Below are 14,676 nucleotides of genomic sequence, written 5' to 3' on the forward strand. Positions count from 1 at the left end.
ACAAAAAACATATTATATTTTAACACTGAGGTACAAAATGTTGCAAGCGCTTCAGAGCTGTCAAAAGCTACAGACCAGGTTGTTTTGTTTTTTACATTGGAGCCTTTTTCATTCCTTCCATCATCCTTGTGCCTGACAATTTTCAAAGAAATGCATCTTTTTTTTTGCAAACTAAACTGCAAACTGAACTTACAAAAACATCCATCTCACTCAGGGGATGAAGTTGTACCTTCAGACACCAAGCTTTGTATCATCAGCTTGTTACAGAACCATATAATTTGTTTCTTCAGCTGATTCTGCAGAAAATCCCAAAGATAACACAGTTTGACAGACATAACATTATATTATTGCACCAACTAAAGTGTTTCTGAAAAGTGATTCTCAACATGGTGTGCAGTGTGTCATTAAAAAATTTAAAGGAATGGATCAGGGGAGCTCAAAAAAGAAATGCCAAGTCTAAAAAATAAATATCTACAGCAGATGAACAGTATCTCAAAGTCATGTCCTTAAAAAACAGGAAAAAATCCAGCAAAGACCTGATACATGAATTGGCTCAAGACTTTTGCACAGTACTGTACTTATTATAATGACCAAGATCAAAGTTTCCGTAATCTTTGTGACAAACTTTTCCCTTTGCATGTGCCAGTTTGCCATTTCAGGGTAAATCCAGTCCAAAAACCACAAAACCCGTTTAGTTGCAGTCTTTGAAATTATTGTGTGAGGCGATTGTGACTTTTAATGGGCACTTATCATTAGTTTTCTTAGTTTAATAATTAAAGTGGCAAACAGAACAACGGCTAAATGGCACTGCGTGAGAGATGGCAGGTTGGGCTACCACACTCGATGGAGTTAGAATGAGCCCATCTTAACGAGGAAAGCTCACATCTACAAAGAGACGTTGACCCATTTTGCTCTGCTGCCTGTGCTGTTCTGGCCGTAAATCAAGATCAGAGCTCACTGCCAAACCGGGATCTCCAACAATGACCTGCTCCACTTTCCACTGCTGGGTCCACTCCTTCAGTCCACACCAGTTCACCAATTGTGACACATATTCGCATCAGCGGGCCTGGTCTCAAATCATAGGTGTCTTTCACGGTAAGACATTTCTCTTTTCTTTGTTGTTTCAAATCCATAAGATTTCATGCAAAAACGTATAGCTGAAACAACCATCTGCACCCATCTAACCTGATAACTGGACACTAATACAGGAAATACTAAATGAAAACACAGGTTCTCATTTCGTAACATTATGCATGGTATTACATATTACACATCTGAGCCAATGCTTTTGTCACAGATGTGTGTAGATTTAGGTAGTGCTAAAAGGATTGTGAAAGATTTGTGTCTTTATTGATTAAAAAAGATAAAACCATGTCGGCTACTAGATGTGAAACAGGACCCATCATCCACCCCCACCTCCACAGGATCTTTGTTTCTGAGACAGGAGTGTCATTAAACACATGGTGACACTCATAAAGATAGAAGTTATTTACCTGTTTAGAGTCTGTGAAGGTTCCCAGTCATCCAGGTCATCGTAGTCTAAGGAGCTTGGAAAGATCCGAGAAGCTTCTCGGATCTTTCCAAGCTCCTTAGACACCTCTCATCTGAGAAGCTTCCTGGATGAGAGGTGAAACGTCTTCAAGCAACCTAAAGAAGTCCAGACACTTTTCTTTCCAAGCTCTTTGGACTACCTGTTTAGAGCTATCACAGTGGATTTAGAAGTACCAGGCATTTCTGTAGGGATGGATGAAAAAACACTTGTTTTTACTTGGGCACATAATTTTGCATATTTACACCCATGCTCACAAACACACACACCATACCATACCATAGTTTATTTATATAGCACTATGGCTGACCAAAGTGCTGCACAACACAGATAAAGTTATTTAAATAGAAACTCATTCAACCTTTCATGCACACTTATTTTTGCAGACCATTAACAGGGAGCTGCAGTTGTTGTCTGTTTGTGTGTGTTACCTGGGTTTTATCTATGCTGTGTGTTTACAATGCCACATTATGAGGGTGTGTCTTCCTCACAGAGGCAAAAATTTAATCCATGCTATGTAAATTATTAAAGGTGAGGACATGATTTGGGATTAGGTTGGGATGTGTGTAGGCAACTAGTGGTTAAGTCTACAGGAAGTGTTCAGGAAATGAAGGTAAGTCACTGCAATGTGCACTGAAGTCATGAATACAGTAGTGTGTGTGTGTGTGTGTGTGTGTGTGTGTGTGTGTGTGTGTGTGTGTGTGTGTGTGTGTGTGTGTGTGTGTGTGTGTGTGTGTGTGCATCAGTCACTAATTGGGCTGAATTTCATGGAGCAACAAAAGATCAGACTCGAAAATTCCAGCTCTGGTTTGTACAGGCTCTGCTTTGTTGTCCTTTCGCCTCTGTTTGCTGTGTTAACAGTTATGTGTCTCCCTCCCTCTCTCTGTCTCTCACTCTCTCTCTCTTTAGGTCTTTCTCTCAGTGTCTCTCACCCTTCTCCCCCCTTTTTGTGCAGCTCATGAAAGGCTTTTTACTCCAAATGAAGCACGGTCAACCCAACTGCTTGGAGGCAAGCAACCGCCAGAGGCCGAATCCTGCGAGGGGCTTCACCTTCTCGCATGTCTCTCTTCTCGCTTCACATTGAAACACAGACACACACACACATTTTAGGAGACAGCTGCAATGAAGCCTAGATCTTCAGTGAAGAGGACCTTCATCAGTGTCTCCATCTATGGGAAAAGTGCTGGTGCTGAGCTTGGACTTGAGCTTTTGGTTGGATTTTGCGTTTGATCTTAGAGTTGGATAAAGTTTTAACACAGGATGATGCTAGAGATGCAAAACCCCGAGGATAGTGGTGGTGGTGTTGGAGGTTCTGGCTTTGTGGACATGCTGTGCACTGAAGAGATGGAGTGTAAGATCTGCTACTGCGCCTACAACCTGGGGAGTCGAAGGCCTAAGGTGCTTGAGTGCTGCCACCGTCTCTGCTCCAAATGTCTCATTAAGATCCTGGACTTGGGTGAGTCGCTTCCCAATGCCTTGGTGTGTCCGTTTTGTCGCTATCTCACCAGACTGCCGGGAGAAGCTGTGAGCAACCTGTCGGATGATTCCAACCTGGTGGCAAAGCTGGCCCTCCAAAACAGGAATCAGAGAAACCGTCAGTTCCACCAGGAGGCAACTACAGAACTGCTCCTAAGCCCCATGCGCCTGAGCTCACTGATGAGCAGCAATTCACCTGTGATATCTACTTCCTCCTCCACATCTTCCTCTACCCCTTACTCCACCATCCGCAGCTCCCCTAATTTTGTGGTCATTACTATCATGGAGCCTCCGCCGGCATCCATATCCACCCAAGACATCCATGCCTACCAGCAGATACATGGCTCTCACCTGTCAAACCAGGACTACCACTCATCCAGTCTGGACTCTATGGCATCCATCGCAGAGAGGTGTACGGTGTGGAACTGTGCAGCCCTCCTGTGCCAGACTTCAGCCCGGGCATTGGTATGGGTCCTGGGGCTCTTGTACTTTAGCTCCCTGCCTATGGGGGTTTACCTGCTCATAATGCAGAGGACAACACTCGGGGTGCTTCTGGTGAGCCTGGTTCCTGCCAGCCTCATCGTGATCATGGTCTATGGGTTCTGCCAGTGTATCTGCCATGAGTTCTGGGACTGCTTACCATCATAATGCAACCAAATGAACAGGCAATGCTTTGCTTTGAACATGCTTCACAATAGATCTCCAGAATTGACTAATGGGGATGTTACTGTCTAGCTAACCATGTGAACTGTTATTTGAATGGCATAAAAGTGGAGCTCATACATCTTAATTTGTGCAATTTTTAGGCTGATAATCACTTACCTAATAAAGCTCAAAATGTCAGATAGCTTTGACTAAAACACTACTTCTGAAGGAATCTGTTTAATTTAATGCATTATGACGTTATAGTTCAAAATCTAAAGGAATGTATAGACTGTTCTCATCTCCACATTGGTGTGGCTGATTTACATACAAGGTGTCCTCTTTAACTATTCCCTGATACATCAGGTTAGGTATTAAGCAGCCAGCTTTCTTCTGAGTGGCATGAGTGGCAAACATAAGGTTTGAACCAAAGGTGGGTGCAGCTCCTGTGGTCACAGCCAGAGCTGTGTACCTGAGATGATCATATTAGAGCTATCCTGTCATCATGCAGAGTGAAGATTAAAAATAAAACTGACAGAGTATTTAGATCAGCCTGAACTTTTGGCTGATTGGGATTACTTTCACATGACTAACATCATCATTTGAAATTTTGGCCATGTTTAGGCATGAGCATCCGCCACTGCAGCAGTACATATCTGAAAGAAAATGAGAAAAAACACAATAGGTACCTTTAATGGAGATATAATATGTAAAACGCAACTGCAGATCAGCAGCAGAGATCTTAAACGTTGTCTCTGAGATCTTAAATTTGATTTTAAACACACTCATTGCCTGTGTCAGAGGGACAAATCATTTTGTTCCGATTAAAGCCCTGCCAGCTAAAATGATTAATTCCCTCAAACAGAATAAAAGAAGGCGTAATAATAATAATATTTGCTGATAACTAACATTAGAGGGAAAAGCAGGATCTAGCTGATATAATTAGTCAAACATTAAGCTAGAGTGTTTTTTAAGACGTGGGATCTCTGCTGTTAACGTCTGTTCACAGAGTACTGCATTATTAGTCTGAGCCACCAGATGGTGCTGTGACCATCCACCCCAACATCCACCTTCACTGCTGAGGTTTTGCTGGATGTCCTGTCCTTGCAAAAGTCTTTATTTCCAGTGTCTTTATTCAGGCTGTTAATCCTTGCAAAAAGATGTCAGCTAATGGGGTGACTGATAACTGACAGACCATCTCTGTCAATTAAAACAGTTAGAATCTGCTTCAGACCAGCTCAGACTGTTGTTTAAGATTTTGGTGCAAGTGTAACAGCAGTGTTTACACTGTAAGTTTGACAGTCAAATTAACAGTCATGTTTTCATGCTTACTTGGTATTGTCTGGAGTGGAGACGTCTGGAGAGATAACTGACTGAGAGACCCGAGTCAAAAACAAGCTGGGCTAATAAATGTGTATGAGGTGAATAACATTGCACTGCTATAATTTGTGGATTATTAAAATAATCTTGAACCTCTGATGCATGTTTTGTTTTACCTTAATATAATAATACAAATACAAACCTTTTAAAAGTGCAAAATTGACTACAGAATTACTCATGTTTTTATCTTAACATTATTCACACACTCAGAAATGCACTGGCCTTTATTTACAACTTGTCTTGCTGACCATACGACAATTTATTCCTCCTACATCTACAATTCTTCAATCTTCAATCCTTTGGATATGCACACAAGAGAGATGCAGGATGAAACTTTTGAATTTATCTTTAATTAAGAACATTTTCTTAAATGTTAAAATATGAAATTATATTTTAACTTTAACTCTTTTGTATTTGCTTGGACACAGACTATCTTCTTATATTACACATGGAAATCTAGAAGAAATAGTGCAAATATGTACCTTTTTCTTCTGGTGCACATGCAACCACCAGCCACTTTATTAGATACACTTTACTGGGTTAGACTAGTTTTTGCCTTAATCATTTGTGGCATAAACTGAGCAAGGGGTTGAAACTACTTCTCACAGATTTTGGTCCATATTGACATGATGACATCACGCAGTTGCCGATGAGAATGCATGATGAGAATCTTCTGGTTCTCCTGGTTCTTGTATCAACAGTTCAGGCATCCATGTTATTATGTTCCATCCATCCATTGTCAATCAGAAGTTGTCTTGACCACATGTTAAAGTCTCAATCTATTGAGTTGAAGAATTGGTTAATTAGATATTTGCATAAGCAGTTGAACAGGTGGATTTGGCTCCACGTGGCATTCCTGTCACAGCTCCAAAGGGTGCCTGCAGCTGGAACTGAACCAGCAACCTTCTACTTATCAAGTGAGTGTGTTAACTTCTACACCACAAAGAGCAAAAGAAAAGTGAAAGGTGCTCCTGGAAGTATATTATGTTCTGTCAAGTTAATTACCACTAAGAACTGAAAGCAATGGCAAATAATATAGACATATAAATAATATATCATATATATAGAATATAAACAATACAAAGTTTTTTAATACAACATTTTGTGCATGGGAAGCAGAAGCACAAAATAAAAGTGCTAACAAAAAACAAACTGAAGTTATTTCACATCATGCAATAAAGTACAGATTCTTAGTCACATAAACCTACAAAATCATAAATTTTTAATTATGTGTTTTAATTCATTTGATTAGTGGAAAAGCATAAACAGCATATTGTGACGTATACATATGCATACATACAGGGGCTTTATTACATCGCTCTACACAGCGTCACCAGTGGTTAGAAGGCAAGCTTTAAATACCACTTTATTTGATTATTCTGCTCTGAATTCCTTTTTAGAAACTTTTGTTCTTTATTTTCTTACAGTTTTATTCCTCTTCATTTTGCAACACCCAGAACATTTTCATGTAAAATCAGTACAAACTAAAATGTGATCAATATGGAATATTATAATGGATAAATACAGAATTAAATTACAAAAAAAAGCACTGAAGCTAAGCCTTGATGTGGCTCGGTTAACACAGGAAGAGGGTCAAACCCAGCAGAGCCCTTCTGTGTGGACTTTTGTTCTTACTTTCGAGGGTTCTGGTAAATTCTGTAAAAGAGACTCTTAATCACTTTCACTTCCTGGTTTAATATCGTTCAAAAGGATACACAAACCAGAGATTCTCAATGTATGGAAATCATTATTTCTGTAAAATATTGCTGTTGATTTAAAATACTTTGCTTGTACAAACTGTTTTTATAGCTTATTTTGCTATGCTCTTGGTTTATACTGATTCATTGATGTGTCATTAGCCTTTTTGTGTTTGAGCTGCTGAATATAAGATGATAAGTGAAAATATCCCTCTCTAAAAAAACAATAATAGAATAAATAGCTTCATAGTTTATAGATGAATACATTTTTCCCCACTGGTTTCAAATCCGAGCTTTCATTTCTGTTGCACTATTATTTATTTAATCATTTGTTTAAGACACTGAGGAGCTGTTCCCAGCACAATTTGTACCCATTCTGCTTCTACGGCACACGTCTTGCTGATGATAAACAGCCAAGGCCTAATGTGTGTGTTTTCCAGGGGATGTGAATGTGAGCAACTGCTTCCCTACAGGGAGCGTAACATCATTTCAGATTCCTTTTTAGTGATGCAATGAACATTCCCACATGTTGGTGCGAGGGACATTCACAGACCATGTGAGCCAAACAAAACAAAACAAAACAAAAAAAACCCCCTTTAGTTTATAACAGTGATCAGAGCTGCTGGAAACAAAAACAAGACAAAACACAATCTTTAAAACAACTGTTTTTAGTTCATTCACTGGCAGGCATGAATTATGTATTACTGCCAAGCTTTTGTTTTACTTTCTGTCTGTGTGTGTTTTGACTGAGCTGGTTTCCTTTAATTTAACTATTAAAATATCAACTAACAGGCTGGATTAGTGCTGAACTACACCCAGAGAGGCCCCACACAAAAATATTCTGTTAATTCATAGGAATTTTATTAGCTGCATGTCAGTTTAAAGTTCAAAACACTGATGCTAAATCCTTTTTACTGTAATGTTAATAGGCCCTTTAAAAAAATACAAGGTTAGGGAAAGATTATTACATAAAAAGACCACTTTAATCATAAGATACGACTTTATTAACACTGAATTTAAAAACCACCTTTCCTTAAACATTGGCTACATAATTACCCCTCACTGTCTCTGGCCTGTGTTTGTACAGCCACCATCCACCCCAACCACCTCCCTGATTAGCCCATAACATTTTCTCACAACAGAAAAACACTGCCAAATAGCAACACAAAATGGTAAGAGGTCATTTTTAGATACCAGAATGTCTTTTAATTTACCTGATACATTCATAGTACACATTGCAGAATAAATTCATGTTTATTTAACAGTTAGCGACTACATGAAGCACAGTAAACTCTGAAGAAAGTGCTAATATTTTTTCAGAGAAGGAAAGGACACTTGTACCTAGTGGAGGTCGGGGTTGGTGAAGGGTATTTGAATGGTAAAACCCGCCACTCCAACCTTAATCAAGATTTTGAACTTTTTGTTTATACCCTAAGCGTAGCATCATTAGTATCAACCTTTACTCCACCTTTATTACCTGTGCAATCTACTATATGTTGCATTCAGTTGCTGTTTGCAAGTTACATGTGCTGTAATTATGTTTAACTTCTGCCCAATGAGGGTACCAATATGTATTACCGGGGCATCACTGTTTACAGTGCAGCAAAAATAGAAATACAGGGATGTAAACTGAACATAGTTGGATGAAAATCCTTTAAACATTTGCCAAAAAAGCAATTTGACTAAATAAACTTCTTCATGTTAGCAATTATTTGATGATCATCTTTTATAAAGTAATACTGGTTCAGTCTTGTCCACAGTACAAAAAACAAAAAATCAATGTAAACAAAGAAATGTATTTTAATGAAGCAAACAGTCATTGATATAATGTAGTAATTAGATGTAAATCCGACAAATGAAGATTTCAAAAATTGAAAAATTAAATAAAATTAGCCCCAATAAAACCCTGGCTGTCAACATGTGTGAGACTGCAGGCAAAAATAAAAATGCAATTAATGTGCAGTACACTGTTAATAAACTAGAAGAAGGCACATCTATAGATATGGTGCTTACTGTAATTAATTATTATCAAGCTACTCTATATGCTCTCTGAAAATCCTTCAAGTGAGAGAAATCCTTCTAATGCTACACAGTAGGGCTGGTGGAGGACCAGGGTTTTTTATTCATGTGGTTCCATAGTGGAGTGGTGTACATGTTTGACAAACAAGTGTAAGATACCTGGTTTGATTCCAGGAGGAAATGCAAGGTGAATTGAACCACGAATCCTGACAAGACCTCCCTTTGGTGTTCCGGGTATTTGGTAGCCACCATGGCCCAATCAATCATGCAGCACAACTGGCCATGGTGACTACTTTTGAATATGGTGTAGCTGAAAGTAGCTTTGTTTTTTGTCATTTATTATCTCTCCATGCTCCTCTTTTCCGTATTTCCTTTCCATTAATCCCCCTACTTGATCACCACAGATAGCTGCCCTTCCCCAAGCCTGACTTGAAGTCTCTTTCCTGTTAAATAGGAGTTCTTCCTTTATATGGTTGCCAAAAGCTCTTTGTATGTTTGTTTATATTATTAAAACTGAAATAAATAATTAAAGTGACACCTTCAAATTGTGGTTAGCATGGTGGTTAGCACCTGGACCTTGCAGCATGAAGGTCTTGGGTTCAAATCCAGCCTTTCCTGCCTCTCCTGTAGTTTGCATGTTCTCTCTGTGTCTTTGTGGGTTCCCTCTGAGTATTCTGGCTTCCACCCAAAGAAGTGGATAGGGTGGAGTAAGTGGTAGATAAAAGAGAAAAAAAAGAACTTCCAAATTAAGACCATATAGATTTTTCACCTTACATTGTCATAGGATATTAAAAAGAAAAACATATAATTAAATGCAAATCTAGTTTAGAAACATCAACAATAAAAAGGTAACAGTAATGATAGAGCTTAAAAACTGAAAACAATTATGATGACACTAATCATGAAGGCTTGCTGACAGTGTTAACCTTGTAATCTACTGATAAGATAGTTTTTAGCTCACTCTGTGTATTTACTTCACATTCCCATAGGAAGTGAGTGGAGCTGTTCTCAGCCAATCAGATCAGCGGATAATGCTCCGACAACAAACAAAAGATCGAGGCTAGCCGAGCTCATCATACTTTGTCGATCCGTCTAGGCTAACGTTAGTAGTTACTTTGCCCCCAGCAACGACTAGCTCCCTGTTTTTTTTAAACTTCTTCGCTCAGATCCGGTGGGGCAGTCTCATCCTCTTGTTTCTATTTGTGTTTTAGTCAGACCTAATGTCAACCTGAGCCATTTTCAGCGATCGCTTCGCCTTTGCTGGCCAAGCTAAACGCGTTAGCCAGGTTAGCTGTTCGGCTAACCAGCTCTGGCTGCCTCTCTGCAACAACCAGCGAAGCCAATTAGCTTAGCTTCCTAGCTCGCTAGCTTTGCTAACTCCCCTTTAAAACTTGACACTGACGGACACAAGTGGTTCTGGCTTGTTGCTGACAAGCCAGTTTACTAAAACTCGTGTCGTAGCCATGTCTGGACAGTCATCCGGCGGTGGGTTTCTGATGTCGGTAGTTGTCCACGGAGACTCGGCTCTGAACGAGCAGGAAAAAGAGCTCAATCAACGGCTCCGACGGCTCTATCCGGCCGTTAACGAAAACGAGACTCCACTTCCCCGATCCTGGAGCCCGAAGGACAAGTTCAGCTACATCGGACTGTCTCAGAACAACCTCCGTGTACACTATAAAGGTATGACAGAAAGCCTTAATCGGGAATTTCTGTACTTGTGTTACCAAATGCTAACGACATGTTAGCTTAGCTTGACGGTTAGCGGATCAAAGCCAACTGCCGTTGAGGCTAAAAACAAAGTCTGCTAAGCTAGCAGCTTCACCAACAACAAGACAGAGGACATCTTGCAACCCGACCAGCTGGCGAGGTGTAGCCACAGCCAAAATTGACCTACTAGCTTGTTAGCCTTCCTGCTACCTTGTTAAACAGCTTGTCAGCTCCATTTATAGTCACGGGAAGCTTTCACGACAGACAACCTGGCGAACTATCTTATGAAATATATATTTTAAAAAACCATCTTTAGCCAAAGTACATCTGATGGTTTGAGTGCCAAAATTACAACGTTCAGTGTTATCCAAAATGAACCAGAGCTTGACAACCCTCTGTTAGGCTAATGTAGCATTATTTTATTTATTATTAATTGTCAGGAAATGCTGTGTCAAATATCGTGATTAGCCCGGTCAGAGGCTCTGCTAGGCTTCCAGTGAAGTGGCTAGTGTTGATAGGATATGCAGAGATAGTTGGACCAGTTTCTTAGCAAGGCTACCAAGAGGGCTTTTTCTCTTTCTTTTCTTTTCTTTTTCTGGTGCAGGCCTACAAGAAAAGGCTAGTGGGGTTTTTTTGGGTTTTTTTTTTTTTTTTTTAAAGGTGCAACTGCTTCCTGGGTGTGTACTACTATTCTGGGTCTGTCTGGCCCTCTGCACTCACTCTTCCTTGTTGCAACTAGAATGTTCTGCCTTTGTGCAACAAATCCACCTGAATTTCTTACAGCAGCTGCAACTTAAACATTCAAACACTGTAAAACTTTTACATGTACTGACCTCCAGGGAGCATTTCTCCACTTACTGAACAGTTTATTCTAACAGCAGTGTTAAGCTCTAAAATTCAGGCCTTCTGTGATTAACCATGTTTTAACAGAATGGCATAGTTGTAAATGGAAACCCTTTGATTTTAGGTAGATGGTCGTGGTTCCAATTCCACATATAAATTCTCATATAAAACCCTCTGAAAAGATTGTTCTGTGAGTTCTACTGAAACTAAATGTCAGCTGTGTCCAAAGGCCTACCAGAAATGTAAAATACATTTGTAATGTAAAATAGCAAATACTTTACAAACTGAAATGTCAGTTATGTAAACATTTTTTAAATACACATATTCACAATTCACGTGGTTAAATGCTAATATTTAGTGGTGTAGTTGGCTAGAAAATGAATAATTCTTTGGTGGGTTAAGATTTAGTTTTGGAAGATTACAACGCACATTTTTCACCATTTATCTTTTTTCTGACATTTTATGGACAAAAAGCATAAATTTTATATTTGATAAAATAATGTGTCATAGGTTAATACAGTAATAACAGAAAAATGTTATCAGAGCAAGAGAGAATAGCATTCGTGTTACTCAGTGATATAATTCACATTTGTACACCTCACACCCAAAAACTGTTTTAAACAGCTTTACTGTGCAGAAGTTTGTATAACAGACAATGCTTAAAAGAAGAGTAGAAAATCTACACAAGTTATTGTTCTGTAAACACTGTGTTACCAATTAACCGCTCTGTAATAATGTCTGTAATTAATGATAATGCTATATTAATACAGGTTATTTGTAATCACACTTAATAATTAACATGGTCGTTGTTTTTAGTCAGTACTGATTAATTTATTGATCGGTTCATTTACCCGACTCTAATGGCTTAGCTATTTTGGTTACAGATTAATAAGTTCAAGACTTATGTTTACCAAAAATGGAAACCACTGTTAATTCTGGGTTCAGAAGTGTAAGCTGATCATCTTTAAACTCTATATAATTATAAAGATTAAATGATTGAGTTGACTAATAAATTAATTGAAAATAATGTTTCATGCCATGGTAAAATTTTAATGATTGTGTTTTCCTATTGCTCTTTCGATCTGGGAGCCATATTGCCAGTAGAAAATTTGTGAAATGGAGGTGAGGTGTTTACTTCACTTGATCTACATCTAGTATATGTTTTTTTTATATTTGAATGTGGTTCTGGGTATTTGGGAAAAAAAAAAATTAAATTAACTTAACTGTGATAAGTAACCAAGTGTCTTTATTAAGACATACAAAAGCATTTAAAGAAATCTTTAAATTATGACTAATTGTATTGTAAACTCAGGGCCTGTATTATGGTCTGGACATACATTTACAAATGTATGTTGTTTTTACATGAAGGCAGTCAGGTCAAGTGATGCTGCTGTTTATTGTTGATATCCTACATATAAAGAACCAGCCATTAAGTAAATATATTGCATATTGTCAGATATTCTGTTGGCAGCATACCTCACCAAACTGAGAATTTCCCTCTCTAATGATATTTAGACCCTTATTAATAAAAACCAGTTTATTTGACTATCTATTGTAGTACCTAAACACAGCTACTGAGTAACATACAGCAGTGTAAACATGTGATTTTTAACCATCATGATGCTGTTAATAGCTCTACACTGTGGCTTCCTGAGCTAATGTTAACCTTAAAGACTGAGATTATGAGCCGCTCAAATTCATGACGTTTGGAGTGACAATCTTCTCACCAACGACACACCCTTTGCTTGTGTGTTTATAAAAATGTCACCTGTTATATTAGCATAATATTTCTCTATCACTCGGACAGTTTGAGTGATACAAACCTGTATATGTTTTTATAGTATGTTCATCCACATATTCTTAATGGCAGACCATTGAATGTGGAAAATATGTCACCATGGAAAGTAAATTATGCAGTACTTACAAGTAAAATATGCATCTCGACAAATAGTGGGACATCCAGTATTTTCCTTCAGGCTGCTTTTATTTATAGATCCAGACTTGGGTTGTAAAATTTTTATAGTGTATTGTCTCTGCAGAGTCCCTACCTCTCTTCTGATCCAATCTCAATGTAACTCTGACATTATTTTCTCAGTTTATATCTATTTTTTCCATTGGTGGGTAAATCTGCTAGTCAGGTGTGTTTTGTGCTTCTCAAACGTTTTGATCCGACTTAATGATTGCTAGCCTTTGCGATTTAATCCCTTACACAGCTTCTCATGGCAAAAAACCCTACATACATCGTAAACTGGGCTTTAAATTAAAGTGATATTTGGTCCTTAGCCAGAGTAACTGCAGAGAGGCTTCTCTGTGTCTTGGCACTCAGCACATGTATCTCATGAACTATAGTCATTTGTACTAACTGCGCACTTCTGTGTTTTACCGCAACCTAAAGGTCATGGAAAAACACCCAAAGATGCTGCATCAGTGCGGGCCACCCACCCTATCCCAGCTGCCTGCGGGGTCTACTACTTTGAGGTGAAGATCATCAGTAAAGGCAGAGATGGGTAAGACCAGCTCTAAACATTCCAGACATGCACATTACTTTCAGCAGTGTTAATAGTTTGGGCTCATAGATGACAGTGAGTGGTTCATAAAGTGGTTAGGCAAACTGTCAAAAAATTTTCAAACTGGCAACCAGCATTATTTGTGGTTATTTTTGTTTGAAACTAGACAAAAGCAATAAGAAGAGGGGCCATGAATAGACAAACTTGATCTTAGGTGTGGTGGCCCACTCAGTGTATCAAATAATAACCAATAAAATGACCTACAATTTGTTCAAACTTCTTTTACAGTAAAACATTTAATAGATAGCCTGGATATAAAACTGACTAAGAGCCTGCAATGTCTTCCAAAAAAATGTGCAATTTTGCCCCATTCAGCAAAGCTACTCTCATTACAGCAATGCACAAGCAGCTCATTGTCAGATGCTGCTCCTCACTCTTCTCTGAACAGAGCAAATGAAGAGCGAGTCATGTCTGCAGCAGGAGAGAAAGATGCTGTGTTCACGAGCAAGTAGTGGCAACTGTTTGTCTACAAGTAGGATACAGTCTATGGCGACAAATATTGTTGATATATATACTAAATGGTAAATGTCCTGTATTTGTATAGCGCTTTACTTAGTCACTAAGGACCCCAAAGCCCTTTACATTACGTTCAGTCATTCACCCATTCACACACACATTCACACACTGGTGATGGCAAGCTACATTGTAGCCACAGCTGCCCTGGGGCGCACTGACAGAGGCGTATAAAAGATAGGCATAGCGCTGCAGTCCTAGAAAATGAAACCAATCAAAGTGCCTTAAAGCTGCATTCTTTTTAATGGCCACCAGGGGGCAATCCTTGTGGTTACAAATGGAC

General features: G+C 38.8%; 2 protein-coding genes across 3 annotated transcripts in view; both read left to right on the top strand.

Moving 5' to 3' along the window:
• The first annotated feature begins 2,821 nt into the window (after nt 1-2,821).
• rnf182 (ring finger protein 182) lies at nt 2,822-3,673 on the top strand. Its single transcript, XM_031728966.1, has one exon. The coding sequence runs from the start codon at nt 2,822-2,824 to the stop codon at nt 3,671-3,673; it is 852 nt and encodes a 283-aa protein (XP_031584826.1).
• A 6,167-nt stretch (nt 3,674-9,840) lies between these two features.
• ranbp9 (RAN binding protein 9) overlaps nt 9,841-14,676 on the top strand; it is a 31,133-nt gene continuing 26,297 nt past the window's right edge. Inside the window, exons 1-2 of one of the 2 annotated variants that reach the window (XM_031728980.2) lie at nt 9,841-10,443; nt 13,709-13,820. In XM_031728980.2, the coding sequence (XP_031584840.1) occupies nt 10,227-10,443; nt 13,709-13,820 (329 nt within the window). In that variant the 5' untranslated portion in view covers nt 9,841-10,226. The remainder of the gene's footprint in view (nt 10,444-13,708; nt 13,821-14,676) is intronic. The other variant, XM_031728981.2, reaches the window with a different exon arrangement.

This window comes from Oreochromis aureus, linkage group 18, assembly GCF_013358895.1.
Source record: "Oreochromis aureus strain Israel breed Guangdong linkage group 18, ZZ_aureus, whole genome shotgun sequence".
NCBI classification, from domain to species: Eukaryota; Metazoa; Chordata; class Actinopteri; order Cichliformes; family Cichlidae; genus Oreochromis; species Oreochromis aureus.